The sequence below is a fragment of the Malaclemys terrapin genome, chromosome 24 (genome assembly GCF_027887155.1).
Source record: "Malaclemys terrapin pileata isolate rMalTer1 chromosome 24, rMalTer1.hap1, whole genome shotgun sequence".
In the NCBI taxonomy this organism is placed as follows: Eukaryota; Metazoa; Chordata; order Testudines; family Emydidae; genus Malaclemys; species Malaclemys terrapin.
This window is the reverse complement of record NC_071528.1, coordinates 12,488,118-12,510,186: the sequence shown is the minus strand read 5'-3', so window position 1 is coordinate 12,510,186 and position 22,069 is coordinate 12,488,118. Positions and strand designations below refer to the sequence as shown.

Here is a 22,069-nt window from a genome sequence, read left to right as displayed (position 1 = left end):
GATAAAGCTACTGACCTGTCTCCCCAGCCCACACCCAAAGTCCCTTCGGGCCCATGCTTTAGGGCACAGTTGATTTACAAGGCAGCTATTCCCGTGACCTGGCTGCCTCTCTCTTCCCCCAGCTACAGGCACTAATTTCCTTCCCATATCTCCCCACCTCTAACAAAGCCCTTTATAGCAATCACTGGCCCCTTCCCAGCTGGGTCTGATAATCTAACAGGGCTGGCCCCGGGCCCCCGGCCCTTAAAGGGGCAGTGCTCCCAGTTACAGGGAGCCACGAACAAACCCCAGCGCCCGGGGAGCCATGTGGGGTTTAGTCCTTTCCCGACGGGGCGGAAACCCGACCACGCAGAGGGGCTGCACGCACCTGCCCCCAGAGGGAGGAGAGACGATGCCATCTGCCACCCTGAGCTGTTGCCTCTGCCACCTCCACAGCCGGGAGGGACGAAGAGATGATGGGACACCACCGAGTAGTGCCTGTTGCTGGGCAACCCAGCACCCACAATTCTTTCTCCTAGGCAACCCAGCACCCACAATACTTTGCGGCCCACCTGCTCCCAGCAGCAGAGGAGGAGTAACTATAGGGGTACCAGCCAGTGCCCCAGCTAGAGGCCAGTGGTGCCCAGCAAGGATGCTGAGACAATGGACCTGTCTCGGGTGGGTGGAGTGTAGGAGAGTCTCGCGCCTTCCCCTCCCACCCCAGTTCGAGCCCTGCCTTGGAGCAGAGAACGTCTGGGTTTCCGCAGGACCCCGCCTGTGGCTCCGCCAGAGAGGGGGCCCTGCCTGAGATGGGCCATTAAACCAAGCAGGGGAATTTCAGCTCCCCTCCAACAGAGTTTGGTCACAAGTGAGATGAGTTTTCTGCTCTCAGCTGACACCAGTCTGGCACTAACCAACTCCATGAAAATACAGAGGGGCTAATCTGTTATAAGCACAGGAGGTGTTGGGCTCTGCGAATCCTGGAACAGATGGAGACAGACTCTGTGTGCGAGGCTAACAAAAGACTTGACTTTATTCTATTTATAAATAAACGGTGATTTTTTTTTTCTCCCCACGCTCAGAAGAGCAGGAACTGGAGCGAAGCCATCAAGAGCACAAAGCAGTGGGTGGCGTTTGTACATAGCTGCCTCCTCAAAGAGCCCTGTTTGTACAAAAACTCAGGGAGCCGCACCATCCCGAAACCTCCCGGCCTCCTTGGGAATCTGATTCACCTCATACCGTGAGCGATGCCATGAGCAGACCCCACTTCCCACGCAGGGAGCTGGGGTGAACCACCTGCTTTCCCCGGCCTTCCATGGTCACAAGTGTCATGAGCTGGGATAAGCTCAGCTCTCCCCCCCACCATGGTATACATTTCTTAGTCCCCAGCAATTGAAGGGTTAAAATCCATGTGCATTTTATATAACAACCTGGTATATGGATTGTGCCAGCCCTTTTCCAGCCCCAAAGTCCAGAGTATGGTCAAGAGACCAGAGGCCTAGCAAATAGTGATCAGCTAAGAGAAAGTTGGGGTAAACAGATAATCTTATTTTGCTAAAATAAGACTAGGCAGCCAATTGCCAGGTGTTGGAGCGAAGAACTAAATAATTGTGTCTTATTCAGAGTTGCAGATTGAACAAAGGATCCCTGTTCCTATTGTTAGTCTCTTCTGTAGGGAGACGTTCTTCCCACAGATCCAACCTTGAGTTTATGAAAAGTTGGCACATGTCAGTATAAGATACGGCACCCTTCCACCTCCCCTTCCCAGGGACCAATGCTTGCCTTAAGACATAAAGGAAACAATCTTTATTGCCATATACTTTCACTGTTTCTTTGCTTTAACCCCTAGGAATGTACCTGTTGGACAACCAAAGGAGTTGCTCCATTCCTACGGCCCCCAAATCAGAATTCAACATATATATTTTATACTAATAACATTTTATCAAAGAATTACTTAAATGTTAACTTGCTAACTTGAGACCATGGGCGGAGACATTATGTAACCTGTTAACCATTGGCTAATGTGCTATCTTGTCTTGCTGCAAAACCTATCCCGGGGTGTGGAACTGCCTATCCCCATCACTTTCCCCCGCCCATGGAAAATCCATATATTCCATTGTAATCGATTGATTGATAGTGTCTCTGAGCCTAATAAGCCAGGTGACACTCCGCCAGCGCTGTGTGTAATAAACTCCTATGCTTGACCTCTACACGGTGTGGATTTATGTCTTGCAGCAATCTTCTCCCCTGCAGATGGAGAGAGCACAGCATGTTCTCCAGAGGCCGGTGGCAAACATGAGCTGCTAGCCCCTGCGCAGACATTCCCCCTCGGCAGGCTCGGCTAGTCCTAGCCAGGATCGATGGGTCAGTTACGCTCAAGGCAGATTCCCAGAGCCTTTGTAAGGACAGGAACGGCCAGGCTGGATGAATCCCGGGGGTCCGCTGAGTAGCCCATCTCTGAGAATGGCCAGTACCAGAGGAAGGTGGAAGAGGACGGTGGAAGAGGTCCCACAGGAAGAACCTGGCCCAGTGGTTAGGACACTGGACGTGCATCCTGATTATCCGTGTTTGTGTCTTTGCTCTGCTACCGACTCCCTGTGTGCCACTTAACTTCTCTGTGCCTGAGTTCCCACTCTGTAAAAAGGGGATAACGGTTCCCATAAATCCCTGCATGACCGGGGGATGGGAGGCTAAGAGTGTGAGGTGGCCAGATGTCGTGGGGATGGGAGCCACATAATGATTTAAGTTAGACCTGACCCCAGGAAAAGTTTATTCCCAACCCCTCCATTAAGTGAGTCCTTAATGGTGGTCCCCAGTTTTCACTGGCCATGGCTGGGAGGATTTGAACGGAGATGGTTGGGTTTTCGTTGACCCTAGATGAGTGCCTCTGAAAACTAGCCCAGTCTAGTGTTTATATGACAGAAACAATTCCCTGGATTTGAGATATGAACCTTTCCCCCCAGCCGGGTCTAATATGGTGGGTGAATTACACAACAAATCCATCAGCAGGATGTACAATGGGCTGAACTACTGGATGGTCTTGCTGGACCCCACTTAGATGGGAGACTTATGAAGTAACATCCAAGGTGCTGCTAGTGATCCAGAAGGTGGCACTCTCCTCCACTGAGTGAGCTCGGTGCTGTTGGAGGGAGGGTGACATCTTTATTACTGGGGGAATTCTGCACCACTGCGCATGCGCAGAATTCATGTCCCCCCGCAGATTTCTTTGCTTCCCTGCAGAAAAATGACTTTCTGACAGGGAAGCAAAGGGAAGCTGCAAGAGCAGTCACACACCACTCCCTAGCTGCGCAGGTGCATCGTTTCAGGCTCCTGGAGCAGCCGGCGGAGAGGTAAAGAGCAGGGCTGGGAACACCCCCACCAGTGGCTCCTACCCTGAGCCAGGATCAGCTGCTAGTCCCAGCTGGGCTGGAGGCAGGAGAGGACGGGACTTCCTCTTCCCCTGCAAGGAGTGGCTGGGGCTGTGTCAGACCCACTCCCAGAAACCTCCCCCAGCTGCAGGAAGCTGCAGGGGGAGGGGTCACTGTATGGGGAGCTGCTCCCCCATCTGCCCACCCCCATGCATCCGGACTTCCCATACCCAGACACTTCTACCAAGCCTAACCCCATACACGCAGAACCCCCCTAGCCCTCCAGACCCAAACCCCACCCCACTGAACCTCAGCACCTGCATCTGGAACCCTCTGCACCTAGACCCCCTGCCTCTAGACCCCCACCCCTGCACTCAGACCACTCCCCACTGAGCTCCCTGCACTCAAAGCTCCACCCTGATGAGCCCCACCCCCAGCACCCCCCCAAACCCTCACATCCAGAGCCCCATGCAACTGACCCCCAACTAGCTGCACCCAGACCCCCACCCCACCAAGCCCCACTCCCCAGCACCCACACCCCCTTGCTGAGACCCCCACACCCAGACCCCTCCGCTGAGCCCCATCCACCTTCACCTGGAAGAGTCCCATTGTCCCTGCACCTGGAACCCCCCAACGAGCCTCTGTGCACCCAGATCCCCCCACACCTAGACCCCCCACTGAGCTGCCTGCTCCCAGATTGTCTCACACAGAATCCTCTCACCCCACACCTGGATCCCCCTACACTGAGCCACTCCACACTTGGATCCTGCCTGGTTGAGCCTGCCTGTCCCACACCTAGTGCCTGGCGCAGAGGGGCAGGGCCCCAGCCCTTGTGCTGTGTCAGGGTCAGGTGCAGCCTCACCGCTGAGTCCGTGTCCTTGGGGTGAGGGGGCTGCAGGGTGATCTCCCACCTTCGTGCAGCCAGTGGCCTGTGCTCCCCACTGCCATGCTGGTGCCTCTGTATTTATTTATTGACAAATACAACTTACAGAATTTTGCAGAATTTTAAGATATTGTGCGGAGAATTGTTCATTTTTTGGCGCAGAATGCCCTCAGGCGTACATCTTTCAAGGAAAAGCAGAGGTTCTGTTTCTGTGGGGGTTAAAAGTCCCAGGCCGTTTTTAATGGGAGTGGTTTAGCCGTTTAGCCCCGGTGTTTTGGGGGTAATTACATACTGCCTGCCTGCCTACCTCTCCAATCAGCGTGTCCTCCTTCACTTCCTGTCCGAAACTGCCAGGCAGTGTTGCTCTGGGCTATATGAACAGCTGCTGCCTTCCACCCCAGAGGTGATTGCATTACAATGGTGGGTGAGATGGTTTGTAAAGCACTTTGGTGGGTGAGATGGTTTGTAAAGCACTTACGAGCTGCAAGTTCTTATCAGCAAAGACGGTCATCTGGTCTCATGTTCTGGACAGGGAGGAGCATGTCCACCCCTCTATGTGCCCGAGGACACGAAGTGCATCTCGGTGTTGACATGGGCGTTGCCCGCATTGGTGCAGCCCACCTTTTGCTTGAAGATGAAGGGGAAGACCTTCTTGAAGGCTTTCCTGAAGTTGACACCCATGAAGGCGTAGACGATGGGGTTGATGGAGGAGTTGGTGTAGGACATGCAGTGGGCCCAGATCTTCACCTTGTAGATGTAGTAGTTGCGCTGGAAGCTGGGGCTGAAGGCCTGGACGAGAATGAGGAATTGCACGGGCCCCCAACAGACGGTGAAGAGTACCACGATGATGACCACCATGCGGGAGATCTTGGCCCGCATCGCCTCGGAGCGCTCGGCCAGCTGTTGCACCTTGCAAGCCACAGAGACAGGGTGTGTGTGTTAGCATTCACAGCCAGGCAGCTCTGGTGGGAGTTAAGCCATCATGCCAGTGGGTGGACATGTGCACAGAGGGTAAACACACAAGTGGTTGCATGTGTGTATAACATCACACCTCTAGGAGGTGGTTGGCAGTGGGGATTGAACCTGGGAACCTCTGGATTGGAGCGCATGACCCTCTGCTGCCTGAGCTAAAAGAACAGTGCAGTGGCAGTCTTATCAACCTCTAGTTACGGCCCAGCTGCCACTGGGGGCAACAGAGCATTACATGGAGTGGGTCAGATGTGCAAGTAGTGGGGGGCGCCTCTACACGCATTCACGTGCACACCAAATGGTGGGTGCATGGGTGCAAATGGCAGCATGTGTTGTGGACAAGTATCTGCAGACACAGGCCATGCACCCAAGCATCATCGGGCATGCGCCGTTGGATACAGAGGCCAGGGATGAATCTGGCCCAGTGGCCAAGGAGTCCTGAGCACCATCAACTCCTGCTGGAGCCAATGGGAGCCGTGGCTGCTCAAAGCCTCTGTAGATCAGGTCTTATGTAGATCTACACATGCACACGCCCCCTACAGACGTGCTCAGGGAGTGCAGGGGGGAGGAGCCAGGTACCTGGTAGTTGTTATCGATGGGCTCCACGGTGGGATGTCCCATCTGGTAGAGCATGGCCACGTAGCAGATGCAGATGGTCAGTAGGGGCAGCAGGTAGACGGCCAGGAAGTTGTAAAGGATAAAGGCCTTCTCGTGGGAGGCGGAGGGGAAGGACTCACTGCAATAGGTCTGCGGCCCGAACCAGTAGCCCTCTGTCAACCTGTTGTACATCAGCACCGGGGCGGAGACGATAAAGGAACCTGCCGCGGGCAGCAAGGCCAGAGTCAGCGACCCAGCGGCAGGCTGGGTGCTTGCTTTAGTGGTTGGCAGGGGATGAAGGGACCAAACCGAACCAGAACCAGGATCCCAGCCAGCGGAGGAGCAAGATGGAGGTTCAGAGCCGAACCAGAACCAGGATCACAGCCAGTGGGGGAGCTGGATTGAGGGACAGACCTGACCCAGGGTCACAGCCAGTCGGGGAGCTGGATTGAGGGACAGACCTGACCCAGGGTCACAGCCAGCAGGGGAGCTGGTCGGAGGGACAGACTCGAACCAGAACCAGGAAGGATCATGGATCGCAGGGGGAATGACTTGGAGGGACAAAGGGAAGGGGCAGAACCAGGACATGAGGATAATAGGTGCCAATGGCCCATTCCCCTAGGGTGGGGGAGGACCCCACTTGATACAGCCAGCAGCTTCAGCTCATGCATGTGTTACAGGTGTCCCCTCCCTTCTTCCATCCCCCCAAATTCCTATTTCAGCCCCCATCCTTGAACCGCCCCCCCATCCTCCCCAGGTAGGGCTTGGCTTTGCAAACCATGCCTGGGGTGGTTCGGATGCAGGTCCCATTTTATCTGAACCCTGACATTTATTGGGTCGGGGGCTGGCTCAGGGGGTTGTATAAATGGTTCTGGCTGGTTTCTTTAAAAAATAAAGGGGCCCTTACCCAGCAGACTCTGTCCGCTCATGCCCACATGAATCTCTCCATCCCCCTTCCTCCTCCGAGAGCACCAGTGATAGCCCCTGCTGGCCAGCTCGCCCCAGCTACCCGGCACCACTTCAGGAGGGCCACGTTTCCCCAGTCCCCCCCATCCACGCCGGCTCTACTCACAGATCCAGATGCCCAGGCTGATGGCAACGGCAATGCGGGGGGTGCGCTGGCGCAGGGAGCGCAGCGGGAACACGGTCACGTACCAGCGGTCCACGCTCATGGCCGTCAGGGTGACGCAGGTGGCCTGCACGGAGACCTACCAGGGGAGGTAGAAGCGGAGTGGGGAGCCCATTGGAGCGGAGTTGGCTGGGGGAACACACATCCATCCATGCACCCACCCTGTGCACTGTCTGCGCCAGATCCCCAGCTGTCAACTGTAACAGAGATACAGCAATACCCAGCAGCTGAGTATCTGGCCCTCTGGGTCTGAGTATTCTACCCGTGGAAGCCGATGACCTCGGTTTGCATGGTGTGTTGGAAATGCAAGCTACCTCCACAAGAGCAGGGGGGCTCCTGGTCTTGCTTGCAGGCTGTGTATGGACGTGTGCCATCTGGGACATTTCCAGTTAATCTGGACAATGTCAGCCTATATCAAGGTAGGGTGATTTACATAAGAACATCAGTGCTGCCATAGTGGGTCAGACCAATGGTCCATCTCGCCCAGTATCCCGTCTCCAACAGTGGCCAGATGCTTCAGGGAGAATGTACACAACAAGGCAATTTTACAGCAATCCACCCTTCACTTCTGGCAGTCAGAGGTTTAGGGTCACCCCGGGCACGGCGTTGTGTACCTGACCATGTTGGCTATTAGCTACTGATGGACCTGTCCTCCAGGAACCTATCTAGATGTTTTTTTGAACCTATTTAGACTTTTATATTCACAAGATAGAATATCAGGGTTGGAAGGGACCTCGGAGGTCATCTAGTCCAACCCCCTCCTCAAAGCAGAACCAGTCCCCAACGGCCCCCTCAAGGATTGAATTTACAACCCTGGGTTTAGTAAGCCAGTGCTCAAACCACTGAGCTATCTCATGGCGCTGAAGGCCCCCAGGTTGACTGTGTGTTGGGTGAAGAAGTACTCCCTTGTGTTTGTTTTAAACCTGCTGCCGATTCATTTCATCGGGTGACCCCTGATTTTTGTATTGTGTGAAAGGGTAAATAACACTTCTCTAGTCATTTTTGCCACCCCCTTCATAATTATAGAGACCTCTCTCCTATCCCTCCTTCGTCATCTCTTTTCTAAGCTGAACAGCTCTAATCTTTTTAGTCTCTCTTTGTACGGAAGCTGTTTCATACCCTTGATCAGCTTTGTTTCCCCTCTCTGAACCTTTTTCAATTCCACTTTCTCCTTTTGGAGATGGGGTGACCAGAACTGGACACAGTACAGAAGATGTGGGCATACCATGGATTTATATAGTAGCATTATGATATTTTTATCTTATTTTCTATCCCTTTCCTAGTTGTTCCTACCATTCTGTTAGCCATTTGGACTGCTGCTGCACATTGAACTGAAATTTTCAGAGAACTATCCACAGTGACTACAAGATCTGTGCCTCTCTGCCTTAGGGAGCAGCCTGCTTCGTCTCTCTCTGTTTTTTGTCACTGCGTGTTTATCATAAAGTCATGTTATGCTGCAACCTGCCAGCAAGAGTATGTTTTTTATCTAATGTTTCTGTTTGTATAGCATGCACACAGGCCATGTGTGTGTATGGCTTGCACCTGTGCGAGGCATGGGTGTGTGCCCTGTTGTGCAACTGCATGAGAAATGTACTTGTGAGGTGCCTGCGTGCAAGGAGAGGGAAAAGCTCACCTTGTTGCTGCCCCCACAGTCTCTCTTTTGAAGACTAAACCCCCCACAGTCACCCCTGCTTTGTCCACAGTAGTTAGCGAAGCCCTAAGCCAAGGCCTCACCTGTTGGATGTAATTGACAAACTTGCACATGAACTCCCCGAAGATCCATCCAGGAAGAGGATACAGCATGGCAGTGAACGGTACGCAGCACACCAGGAAGATGATATCGGTGGTGGCAAGGTTGGCTGTCAAAAGAAAGGAAGGGTCACGCTGTGATTAGGGCACAAGCCTTGGCAGTAGGAGGCCTGGGTTCAAATCCTGCCTCTGCCACAGACTCCCTATGCCACCTTGGGAAGGTCACTTAGTAGCTCTGTGCCTCAGTTTCCTACCTGTGTGATGGGAGAACAGCCTCTTAGGGGTGTGGTGAGGCTAAATCCATTCAAGACGGCGAGGCAACAAGATCTAGTGCTCAGAGCATAGGGCTGGGAGCCAGGAACTCCCAAGAGCTAATCTCAGCTCTGGCACTTAGCTCGCTGTGCAGCCATCAAACCCTGCTTGTGCCTCAGTTTCCCCATCTGTAGAAAGGGGATCACATTTACCTCCCTCCTGGGGCTGGGAAGAGGAGGGTCTAGCTCGTGTCCCTATTCATGTCTGTGCAGACCTTTGGAGATGCAGAGTGCTAGCTACATCCTAGTTATCGCTGGAGCGAGCAGAGAAGGGTGCTGAAGGCGATACAGAATTTCAGCCTGGTAGCTATCCGCTCCCTGGCTCTCCTTGTCAGTCCCTTCCCCACCCAGAGAATATGTTTCCCTTTCTCTTGTTTCTCTGAAGGTTGCATTATCCTTTGGCGGCCCCATTACTCCATGCTATGTACCTCTGAGAGCTTAGCGCAGCTTCTTGGCTCTTGCCTCTAGCAATTTCATGGGTAAATCGCTGAGAATGAAAGAGGTTTGGCACCTGGAAAATCCAAGCGAGAATAGCTTCATAATGCACAGTTGTTTATCTATTATATACTGTGAACACACTCAGTAGAATCCACTCACTCAGCCTCCTGATGGATGACATGTCTCTTTGATCCGTGCCAGCAAAAGGGATTTGGCATCTCAGTGACTCCAGACAACGGCACATGGGAGCCTAATGTTTTACATTGCACACAGACGGACACAGCACCTTGCAGACCAAAGCCTTTCACCTGTGTAGCAGCTGCCCACTGGGATGGAGCATGGCAGGTTGGCCAAAGACACTAGGGAAAACCCACTCTACTCTTATGGACCCTGGGGTTTTTAACATTCACAGAGAGCAGACAAGACATAGTTTTGTAAATTGCCTTCTCGGGGTTTAGGAATTACCAGATCAGAACAAGGGCCCAGCTTAGCCAGTTCCAGCTGCTTAACAGGAAGATGCAAGAAGCCCCAGAGGAATAACCTGTCTATGAGGGGTGTTTCTTCCTGACCCCCTGTCAGTTAGTGCTTGCTTATGCCCTGCAGCATGAAGGTAGTATTCAATTTAGCCACCACAGTGAGGTGAAGGGCTGGGTTGACACAGCTAGGATTCGAACCTGCATTTCCAGGCAGTGTAGGGATTTCAAACCTGCATCTTAGCCCTGGCCTCCGCTTCAGTCTTGTTAAATAACTCAGCTTGATTACAAATACAAGCCTACTCATGGCAGTTAACTGCTGTGGATTGGCGTTTGCGGGTAAAGCGTCCCACTCTTGTGGCCTTATTGCTGACTCCAGGTGGCTTCCCAGATTGAGTATGATGGCCAAATGAGTCAGGCTGACAGTAACCCTTTCACTGTGCGCTGACCTCATGGCGATTTCAGCCTGGTTTTGTGCCGCAGGGCCCCTTGGCTGTCCAAAGGGGATGTCTGGGGCTACGTTCTGCATCATGTGAAGCAGCAAAGGGGAATGGTCAATACTGATCTGTATAACCTTAGTCCTCAGCTGGGGGAAATAGGCGTAGCGCCATTGCTTTCAATGGGATTATGCTGATTTAGACCAGACACCAGCCCTCTTTCTTTAACGCATTGCACAGTGCTAATTTTTTTAAGCAATCAAGGTGTGAACGTCAATATCCCCCAGGGCCAGGGTTGTCTCTGAGTCAGGGGGATTTGCTGTATTGGCTCATTTCAGGTTCAGCCGGGATGTCCTGGTTAACCCCTGTGCTCCTGGACTGCAGCAGGGTTCTGGTAAGCACGGATGGATTGACAGTGCTTCCATAAGGGATGTACGAGCTATGCGGGGCCATGCTTTGCCCAAGCAGCACAGAGCTGTCTTAGTCAGGTGAAGATGTTCATGCAGCATCAGCTGGTTCAGTACAGCTGAGTGTTACTTACTTCACCGTCCTATCCCAGGTGCCTGTTCCTACTTGCACTGAATGGCGACATTTGTAAGGGCCTGATCCAGCCCTTTGGCGCTTTGTCTGGTCACTGACACGATAAAAGAGTCCCGCCGACGTGAGTGGAACACCGTGAGCTGGTGGCATCGTGCACCCACTTTGCACAGATGTAAACGAGGACAGAAAGCACAGGGCAGCTGCGGATCAGGCCCCTCAATATTTTAGCTGAACAAAAAGCTCTCAGTAACCTGGGTTACTGCACACAGAACACAATGAGCCAGGAGATTCATTGTAAAAGCGGCTGAGGCGAGGATGGCGGGGGAGGGACTGTGATAGGCAGAGTTTAGACTCTAATTTTCTGTCACTGGGGATCACAAAAGGGTCAAAATCTCTCCAAAGAAACTAGATGCAAAGCGACAAGTAACCGGCGTGCGGCTACGTGTTGTAACTGATGCTAGGAGGAGCGGAGATTGCTGGGGTGAAGGGAGAGGCCGAGTGACAAGTCTGGATGCTATATTACTCATATGGGCAATGGATCTTCCCTGGGGCAAATTCCCAACCTCTAGGCAGCCTCCTTCCTAGTGCTCCCACAGTCCCCAATGGGCCTAGGGTGACCAGATGTCCCGATTTTATAGGGACAGTCCCGCTATTTGGGACTTTATATACAGGCGCCTATTACTCCCCACCCCCGTCCCGATTTTTCACACTTGCTGTCTGGTCACTCTAAACGGGCCCTTCACGGGCCTAGAAAATGGCCTGTAATTTCCCCTGGCTGGGCAGAATTTTGTATTGTTACCAGTGGTCACTTCCAGGTCCTGGGCATAGGGACACCCCAATGTGGTGACACTAGACAGCGCAGTTAGAAAGCCAGAGAGAACCACAGGGTCTGTCTGTGCCAAGTAGCTTCAGTGAGGAAGCCCCGTTACCTTCATTACAACAGATTCCTGCTCTTCTGCATCGTCGGAGAGCCACGACACCCGTGTCCAAGAGTCTATGACAGTGATAGTAATGCTTAGCACGTTAGGGCCCAATCCAGCTGGCCCAAACCCTATGGACGCATCGCCCGAGTACGACTAGCAGGATTAAGTCCAATGTCTTCAAAGCACCATGGAAGGAAGGAAGGAATTAATATCCCTCTGTATTGGGGATGTTTGGTTTGGTTTGGTTTTTAACAACTAGCCATCACAATGTATAAGATCGTCAAGCACAAAAAGGGGAAAGCTCTTGTCTAAAATGTCTCCCCCGGAGTCACCAATAAATCTTCACCACGCACGGACTCCGAAGATTTGGGTCGTCAGGAGTTTTGTAAAACCCTCTGCAGAATCCCTGCGCTGGAGGGGCTGAAAGGCCCTAGTTCTCCTTTGACTTCCCTTCACATTTTCGCAGTGCCTCCGTCTTCTTGAGGACACTGATCACGATGTCTCTCACTCCGTGCTTAATTTGCAATGAGAGAGGCGCCGTGCCGGGGCAGCGGGGCTCAAGCAATTAGGAGCCGGGGCTCAAGAAAGTTTTTTACTTTCATAACTGATGCGGCAAACCCAGAGGCACCGGGGCTACGAACTGCCAGGCCCAGAGACGCCAGGGCTACGAACTGCCAGGCCAGAAGTGCCGGGGCTACGAACTGCCAGGCCCAGAGGCGCCGGGGCTCTGAACTGCCAGGCCCAGAGGTGCCGGGGCTACGAACTGTCAGGCCCAGAGGTACCGGGGCTACGAACTGCCCAGCCCAGATGTGCCGGGGCTACGAACTGCCAGGCCCAGAGGTGCCAGGGCTACGAACCGCCAGGCCCAGAAGTGCCAGGGCTACGAACTGCCAGGCCCAGATGTGCCGGGGCTCTGAACTGCCAGGCCCAGAGGTGCCGGGGCTACGAACTGCCAGGCCCAGAGGTGCCGGGGCTCTGAACTGCCAGGCCCAGAGATGCCGGGCTACGAACTACCAGGCCCAGAGGCGCCGGGGCTCTGAACTGCCAGGCCCAGAGATGCTGGGCTCTGAACTGCCAGGCCCGGAGCGCCAGGGCTTTGAACTGCCAGGCCCAGAGGCACCGGGGCTACGAACTGCCAGGCCCAGAGGTGCCGGGGCTATGAACTGCCAGGCCCAGAGGTGCCGGGGCTATGAACTGCCAGGCCCGGAGGCGCCGGGGCTATGAACTGCCAGGCCCAGAGGTGCCAGGGCTCTGAACTGCCAGGCCCAGAGGCGCCGGGGCTCTGAACTGCCAGGCCAGAGGTGCTGGGGCTACAAACTGCCAAGTCTGGAGGTGCTAAGGTTCAGCCCTGGCACAAATTAAGCCCCGCTCTCAATCCTACCTGTGCTTGAGCAGCTCACGCATACCCCTAGGGATCGCTCCAAGCGCTCCAGTAACGATCTTGGTTCTAGTTCTTCATGCTTCACTCTCTTTTGTTTCTTTTTTAAGTCCCTGTCTGCCAGGATGGCGATACCCATCACTCACCCACTATGTCTATGTTTTGTCTGGCCTGTTTACCTGCACTGCTCAGTCTATGACAACTGCCAGATCCCGTGAAATCTTCAGTCTCCAGTGTGCTTTCAATTCGGTGGTCGTAATACAGCCTGGTGCATTTAAATCCTCACTTGCCACAGAGGGTCCAATGCAGGCACTCCACAGCCTCATTGTGTCTGTTCATATATTCCCTCCCAGCTAGGCTCCTGCAGGCACGAAATACATGCTCTGCCCTCGCCTCCTTTTCAGAACATACGCCGCAGTTTGGGGAGCAGTTTGTAGATTCACAGATCCTAAGGCCAGGGACCATTGTGATGATCTAGGCCAGTGGCTCTCAACCTTTCCAGGCTACTGTCCCCCTTTCAGGAGTCTGATTTGTCTTGCGTACCCCAAATTTCACCTCACTTAAAAGCGATTTGCTGACAAAATCAGACAAAGAAATACAAAAGCGTCACAGCTGAACAATGGCTGACTTTCTCATTTCTACCATACGATTATAAAATAAATCAATGGGAATATAAATTAGGGCTGTCGATTCGTCACAGTTAACTCACGCCATTAACTCAAAAAAATGAATCGCGATTAATCGCACTGTTAAACAATTGAATACTAATTGCAATGTATTAAATGTTTTGGGATGTGTTTCTACATTTTCAAATATATTGATTGCTATTACAACACAGAATACAAACTACACAGTGCTCACTTTTTATTATTATTTTTGATTACAAATATTTGCACTGTAAAAATGATAAAAGAAATAGTATTTTTCAATTTGCCTCACACAAGTACCATAGTGCAATCTCTTTATCTTGAAAGTGTAACTTACAAATGTAGAATTTTTTGTTAATAACTACACTCAAAAACAAAACAATGTAAAACTTTAGCGCCTACAAGACCACTCAGTCCTACTTCTTGTTCAGCCAATCGCTAAGACGAATAGTGCGTTAATTAAATTTTGACTGAACTCCTTGGGGGAGAATAATATGCCCCCTGCTCTTTTTTACCCGCATTCTGCCATATATTTCATGTTATAGCAGTCGCGGATGATGACTCAGCACATGTTCGTTTTAAGAACACATCCACTGCAGATTTGACAAAACGCAAAGAAGGTACCAATGTGAGATTTCTAAAGATAGCTACAGCACTCGACCCAAGGTTTAAGAATCTGAAGTGCCTTCCAAAATCTGATTGGGACAGGGTGTGGAGCATGCTTTCAGAAGTCTTAAAAGAGCAACACTCCGATGCGGAAACTACAGAACCCGAACCACCAAAAAAAATAAAAAAATTAAAAAAAAAAATCAACCTTCTGCTGGTGGCATCTGACTCAGATGATGAAAATCAGGGCCGGCTCTAGGCACCAGCAAAACAAGCAGGTGCTTGGGGCGGCACATTTCTAGGGGCGGCATTCTGGCGCTGGCCATCATAGGCACTGACTCTGTGGCATGGAGAAAAAGTGCCCCCGCTGCCCCAGCTTGCCTCCGCCTGCTCCCCTGAGCGCGCTGCCACCGCTCCGCTTCTCCCCCTCCCTCCCAGGGTTGCTGGGCGCAAAACAGCTGTTTTGCACAGCAAGGCTGTGAGGGAGGAGAAGCCGAGTGGCGGGGCGCTCGGGGGAGGCGGTGGCGGTGGTGGAGCGGAGGTGAGCTGGAGCAGGGAGCGGTTCCTCTACCACCCCCGTTACTTCCTGCACCGCCCCCACCCAGCTCACCTCCGCTCCACCTGCTCCCCTGAACGCATCGCTGCTCCGCTTCTCCCCCATCCCTCACCTGAGAGGGAGGAGGGAGAAGCTGAGCGGCGGCGTGCCCGGGGGAGCAGGCGGAGCGGAAGTGAGCTAGGGCGGGAGGTTGCGGGGAGGGGCCACAGGAAGCAATTGGGGGGGGAAATGCGGCACCCCTGGGGGAGGAGGCGGGGCCGGGGATTTGGGGCGGGACTGGGAGTGAGGGAGGCACGAAAAAAGGGGGGGCGGCCAAAATTTTTTTTGCTTGGGGCGGCAAAAATCCTAGAGCCAGCCCTGATGAAAATGAACATACGTCGGTCCTCTCTACTTTGGATCATTATCGAGCAAAACCCGTCATCAGCATGGACGCATGTCCTCTGGAATGGTGGGTGAAGCATGAAGGGACATATGAATCTTTAGCGTATCTGGCACGTAAATATCTTGCGATGCCAGCTACAACAGTGCCATGCGAACGCCTGTTCTCACTTTCAGGTGACATTGTAAACAAGAAGCTGGCAGCATTATCTCCTGCAAATTGCAACCAAACTTGTGTGTCTGAGCGATTGGCTGAAGTAGGGACTGAGGGGACTTGTAGGCGCTAAAGTTTTACATTGTTTTATTTTTGAATGCAGGGTTTTTTTGTACATAATTCTACATTTGTAAGTTCAACTGTCATGATAAAGCGATTGCACTACAATCCTTGTATTACATGAATTGAAAAATACGATTTCTTTTCTTTTTTACAGTGCAAATATTTGTAATCTAAAATAAATATCAAGTGAGCACTGTACATTTGGTATTCTGTGTCGCAATTGAAATCAATACATTTGAAAATGTAGAAAACACCAAAAGATATGTAAAGAAACGGTATTCTATTATTGTTTAAGAGCGCAATGAACCGCGCAATTGATATTTTTAATCTCTTGACAGCCCTAATATAAATATTGTACTTACACTTCAGTGTGGTACTCGAGCCTGTTTTGCACTTGTGAGCCTTGTTTGAAGCCTGAGCCCCAACTTGTAATTTAGCTTTGTGGGGTCCCTTGTGGTATGGGGACCTGTGCAGTTGCCCCGCTTGCCACCCCCTAATGCCGGCCATGCACTTGCAACCCCCCTAAACCCATCCCGCCACCCCTTGATCTAGAGGAGCTGAGTACCCCCTGCAAGACCTCGGCGTTGAGAACTACTGATATATGCTGACCTCCTGAATAGCCCAGGCCAGAGAACTGCCCCAAAATAAATCCTGGATCAGATCTTTTAGGAAACCATTAAAAATGGTCAGTGGTGGAGAACCCACCATGACCCATGGCAAATTCTTCCACTGGTTAATTACTCTCACCCTTAACATTGTACACCTTATTTCCAGTCTGAATTTGTCCAGCTTCAACTTCCAGCCACTGTCTCACGTTCGACCTGTCTCTGCTAGTTTCAAGAGCCTGTTATTAAATATTTGTTCCCCATGTAGGTACTTCTAGACTGTGATCAAGTTACCCCTTAACGTTCTCTTTGTTAAGGTAAATACATTGAGCTCCTGGAGTCTATCACTAAAAGGCAGGTTTTCTAAGCTTTGAATCATTCTTGAGGTTTTTCTCTGAAGCCCCCCTAATTTATCACCGACCTTCTTGAATTGTGGTAACCAGAACTGGACACAGGAATCCAGCAGCTGTCGCACCAGTGCCAAATACAGAGGTAAAATCACCTCTCTGCTCCTACTCCGGATTCCCGTTTATGCCTCCCAGGATCACATTAGCTCTTTTGACCCCAGGGATGCACTGGAAGCTCCTAATCGGCTGATTATCCACCACAGCCCCCAAATCTTTTACAAAGTCCCTGCCTCCCAGGAGAGAGACCCCCATCCTGCCCTACGTTCTTCGTTCTCAGCTGCAAATGGGTACATTGAGCAGTATCAAAACGCATATTGTTTGCTTGTGCCCAGGTGATCCAGAGATTGCGCTGAATAAGTGACCTGTCTTCTGTGTTACTTACCACTCCTGCAATGTTGAGGGTCAGCTGCCAGCTAGAGCAGCAAGATTTTATGTTTTCCTCCAGGCCCTTGAAAAAGAGGTTAAATACCGTAAATAATTCGATAGGTCAATTTTGTTTCAAAGGAAATTAACCCTGAAGGACTGCTCTGGAGCGCGCTCCCTCTCTTTTGAGGCATCCGTCCATAAGCATGAATCTTCAACTGCTAATGGGTTAGCTCTCTCGCCACCGCCTGTGCATTGATTTCTGTGTAAATCTTTTGAGTCTTTCTTTGACAATTTGCTTTTTCTTTTCTTTCATGCTTTCTTGGGCTGGGACACAGGCTTTTTATCACTACCAGATGATCTTTAATTCTGGCTGACTCCTAATATATATTGATGTTATATTCTTCATTGTCAATTGCTTCCTCCACTGATTGCAGACCATCACACTGGGAGATGTACATCCTGTCCATGTCTTGATTGATATCCATTACTTTATGAATCACCAGGAGATTTCTTGTTTGGATGTTAATTGTTTTTCTTCTCTTGATTCTTACTTGATCACTCTGGCAGTGTATCATTCTACTAATAGCATGGATCAAATTTTTCTAGCTGAGTTTTATCCTTAGAGCAGTTCTTATTTGTCTGCAACGTTCTTTGCTCACTTTTTCTTTGACTTCCTTGTGTTGAAGTTCTGACAGTTCCCTGATTTTAAGGCATTTGCTGGGGTCCTGCTGCAAGGTAACTTGGATAGTACGTTTGGTAACTTGCACGCCATTTGATTGTACATCCTCCCTCCCCCCTTTACAGATGTCGATGCACATTTAGCCAAGACAACCTGTAGCTTCTTATCTTCACCAAACTTTTCTCCAGGAAGTCTGCCAAGCAGTCAGTGCCACTGAGTGCCCAGCTGCCCAGTTCAGCCCCGACTGCCCAATTCTAGAGCCACAGGGTGCCAGTGTCCAGCTCCAGGTGCCCCATGCCCAGCCCCAGCATGGCCTATACCCAGCTCCAGGTGCCCTGTGCCCTGCTCCAGGGTGGCCCATGCCCAGCCCCAGCATGACCATGCCCAGTCCAACCCCAAGATGCCCAGCCGCAGACACCCCATGCCCAGCTCCAGGGTGCCCAGCTCCAGGTGCCCCGTGCCCAGCCCCAGGTGCCCCATGCCCAGTCCAACCCCAAGATGCCCAGTCACAGGTGCCCCGTCCCCAGCCCAGGGTGCTCCATGCACGGCCCCATGTGCCCCATCCCCAGGGTGCCTCGTGCATAGCCCCAGGTGCCCCAGCCCCAGCGTGCCCAGCGGCAGGCACCCCGTGCCCAGCCCCAGCGTGCCCAGCGGCAGGCACCCCGTGCCCTGCCCCAGCGTGCCCAGCCCCAGGTGCCCTGTGCCCAGCCCCAGAGTGCCCAGCCCCAGGTGCCCTGTGCCCAGCCCCAGAGTGCCCAGCCCCAGGTGCCCCGTGCCCAGCCCCAGAGTGCCCTGCTACAGGTGCCCCGTGCCCAGCCGCAGGCGCCCCGTGCCCAGTCCCAGAGTGCCCCGTGCCCAGCCCCAGGTGCCCTGTGCCCAGCCGCAGGCACCCCGTGCCCGACTCACCGATGTAGAAGTTGGTGACCGTCCTCATCTGCTTGTGCTTGGTGATCACGTAGATGACCAGGGAGTTGCCCGCCAGCCCCACCACCATCAGCATGGCGAAGAAGAGGGGCACCAGCCAGGCGTCCACCAGGCGCGGGGGGCTCCGCGGCTCCGAGCTGTTGGAGGAGCTGTTCGGGAGCAGGAGCGAGGCGTTGAGCTGGGCGCCGGCGGATGCTCCCCGCATGGTCCCCGCCGCGTCCCGGGGCGCAGAGCGCAGGGCCCCTGCCTTTCCCTGGAGCGGGAGGGGTCCGCTCCCTAGCAGGACTCCTGGGTTCTCCCCTTAGCCCTGGCCCCCAGGCTCCCCGCTCACTCTGCCCCTCTCCAGCCCGCAGCCCGAACTCCCCGGCGCAGGGCTCCCGAGCCTGGCGAGCTCCCTTCCCGAGGGGCGGCTCTAACTAGCCCAGAAAGTTTGGGACCAGCTGAGGGGTGTGTGTGTGTGTGGTTTAGCTCCTGCCACTCCGTTTCCCCCGCCCGGCGCGGGGAACCCAGGAGTCCGAGCGCTGCCCTTGGAGGGATGGAGCCCCAAAGGCAGAGGCCGGTGGCTGCAAAGCCGCTTCAGCAGGACGCCGCATCCCCTCTGCTCCGCCTCGCTCCGAATCCGCTCTGGTTTCCCGCGCGCCCTCCTCTTGTAGTGGAGACGCGAGAAGCCCCTCCTGGCAGGCGCCTCCGGGGAGCGGCGCGTTCGCAGGGAGACAGGCAGGGGGAAAAGTCCCACCCAGTGGGGGGCTGCCCCAGGTCCAGGGGGGCGCCGCGCGGAGATGCCCCCCACCCCGTTAAAGAAATAAACAGCAGCTGGGAACAAATCAAAAGTGTGTGTTTTTTAATGCACAGTCAGAGGGGGAGAGAGGGGCGAGGAGCAGCAGGAGTTCAGAGGGCAGGATTCCTGGGTTCTTTCCCTACCGACTCTCCCTCCATCACCTGGGCACAGCCCTCAGCTTCTCTGCGCCTCGGTCTCCCAAGAATAAAGCGAGAGGGGAGAATAAGATTTACCGCCCTACGGCAGTGGGGTGAACAGTCATGAACCGGGAGCTTTAAAATGAAAGGCTCTGGGGAAATGTAAGGTGTTGGGGTCTGGTTAGATTCTCTCAGCTCAGGACATCTTTTTGGGAAATATCTTATTACCAACCCCTTGTACTTTGGATAAAGAGAAGATCTAGCCAAGCTTCTCCTGCTACCATAGGATGAGAACCTCACAACACCTCGTAGGTAAGGCGGTGCTGTGATCCCCATTGCACAGGTGGGAAACTGAGGCCCAGAGAGACTAGGTCGACCTAGCTAACTGAAGCATGTCCACTACAGACCTTACAATGGCCCAGCTCTTCCTTTCCCCAGTAGAGCCTCCAGAGGAAGGTGTCCCCATTAAAGCATGCATCTAATTGCACAATACTGCACCATGAAGGGAGACTGCACATATGAACCCAGATGGGGATCAGTTTATACCCTGAAGCACGAGGATTGAGAGCCCAGGCCATTTTCATCGTATCTAGTGTAATCACAGTTATTGGTCTCATCTACATAGATAGCAGATCCTTTTTTATTACTGTTGCTTCAGAAATGTCATGTGGCGGGTAGTTCCAAAGGTTAATTATATCTTGCATTTAAAAAAAATATTCCAGCTTGTAGGATCCAGGAGTGGCTGCCAACCTGCTAGGACTTTAAAAGCAAGCTAGTTGGGCAGTAATCAGCATGGTTGAAGGGGAAAATGATTCTTGTCATGTAGCAGGGAGATCTAAGGGCTAGCCGTCTGTAGCATTAAAAAATAAAAAACTGTTGCCTCTTGCAGGACCCTGGAGCAGCTGTCAGCCCACTAGTGCTAGCTTGTTGGCTGGTGATTGCAGAATGGCCAAATTAGCACGGGTAATGGGGGAAATCAAACTTTGCACGGAAGCTGATGCAGTGTCGGAAAGCCAGCATCAAACTCATTCACTATCCGGTGGGAGATGAGCCCCCCCGATTGGTCTGGAGCCATCTCAAGGCATCCGTTGTCAGATTCAGAACAGAACATGACTTAGGCCATGTCTACATTTACCAGCGTACGAGCGGCACAGCTGTACCGACAAAAAATTTTGCCGACCTACGTGCTGGTGTAGACATGGCCTTACGTGATTTTAGTGCCGCGGATGAAGATGTTCAGACGTAAAGCATACACAGACACAATGTACATAGATGGCACCTGCTCTAGCACTGTTGAAACCTGGAGCCGGCAGGGCTAGGAGACAACGTGGGAGGTGGGATGGGGGAAGAGAAGCAAAGCAGCAGAACGGTGGGGAATTAAGGTGAGAAAGGACCCTTGTGTGCGCTGAATACGAAAGGTGGAGATGGTAAAAGGTCTATCCCAGAAAGCACTCAGGCCCTATTCTCAAAGGATTTCAGCACCTAACTCCCATTGACTTCAAGACGATGGAAACCTTCTTCTCTTTCACCTGTGCATGCCAGCTAGAACTGGGCAGCGAACAGGGCTGCTTCTAGGCACCCAGGGCCTGGTGCTGGGCACCCACTGCACAATGGTGCCCATTCGGGGCCGGGGGTGATAACCCCCTCTGCAGCGCTTTTGCACTTGCTCAAAATGCTACTGACCCAAGAGTGAGGGGTGCATGGCTGGAGCACTTACAGCCACTGCTCGAGCTGTCGGGAGGGATCTGAAGCAGGGATTGAAGCAGGTGTCGTGGTTTTGTGCAGGGTGTCCTTGCTTCAGCGCTGGCCCGTAAGACCTTGGCACAGCCGTGACTTTAGCTGTGTCTCATTGCCTGGCATGTGGGCATTGTGGCCTCTCACCCCTACCCCTGGCCTCACTCTTGAAGCCAGAAGGACACGTGCGGTTGTCTGAGGTCTACTAATGTCACCGTGCGGCACAGTCCCCTCTCTCATCTCCGAATTGTTATCTGGGGTCTCTGCGGCGCCAGGCAACATGACTGATTCTGTCCTCTCACCTTGGAGCTGTTGTAATTCTGTGGTACTCAGACTCTTGGGTCACTCTCTTGCCACTCATCCGATCTTCTCCTCCTCCTCCTCTTCCGTCTCCTTCTGCTCCTTCTGCGTCCCCACCTCCTCCTTCTCCGTCTGCTCTTCCTTCTTCTTCTAATTTCTCAGCCTCACACAGGGCCCTGAGGTTATAATTGTTCTGCAGCCAGGATTTTACAAATATTGCCAAGGTTACAGAGAAAAATAGGCACCAAATTGCTCCTGGATTGAGGCAGCTCTGTGCAGCCCTCCAAGCATGATTCTAAAGGCCCAGAGAACCCACTGATTCCCACACTGGCCCGGGCCCAGATTGTCTCCCACTGTCAAGCTCGACACAGCTCAAAACGTGGGGAAAACCAGAGATCTGGTTACAGCTATCTGATTCTGAGGCCCAGTCTCCAACTGCCTCAGTTTGAGTTAGAGCAGCCTAGGGGCTGCTCTGACTTATGCCACTGGTGGGTGGTCCCT

The 22,069-nt window shown here is 52.8% G+C and overlaps 1 protein-coding gene across 1 annotated transcript; it reads right to left on the bottom strand.

Moving 5' to 3' along the window:
• Positions 1-4,078: 4,078 nt before the first annotated feature.
• KISS1R (KISS1 receptor) lies at positions 4,079-19,204 on the bottom strand. Its single transcript, XM_054013693.1, has 5 exons — positions 18,602-19,204; positions 8,660-8,784; positions 6,869-7,004; positions 5,779-6,017; positions 4,079-5,139 (listed from the first exon to the last, which is right to left on the bottom strand). Exons 1-5 carry the CDS (start codon positions 18,822-18,824, stop codon positions 4,783-4,785), a joined length of 1,080 nt encoding a protein of 359 aa, XP_053869668.1. The 5' UTR covers positions 18,825-19,204; the 3' UTR covers positions 4,079-4,782.
• Positions 19,205-22,069: the final 2,865 nt, after the last annotated feature.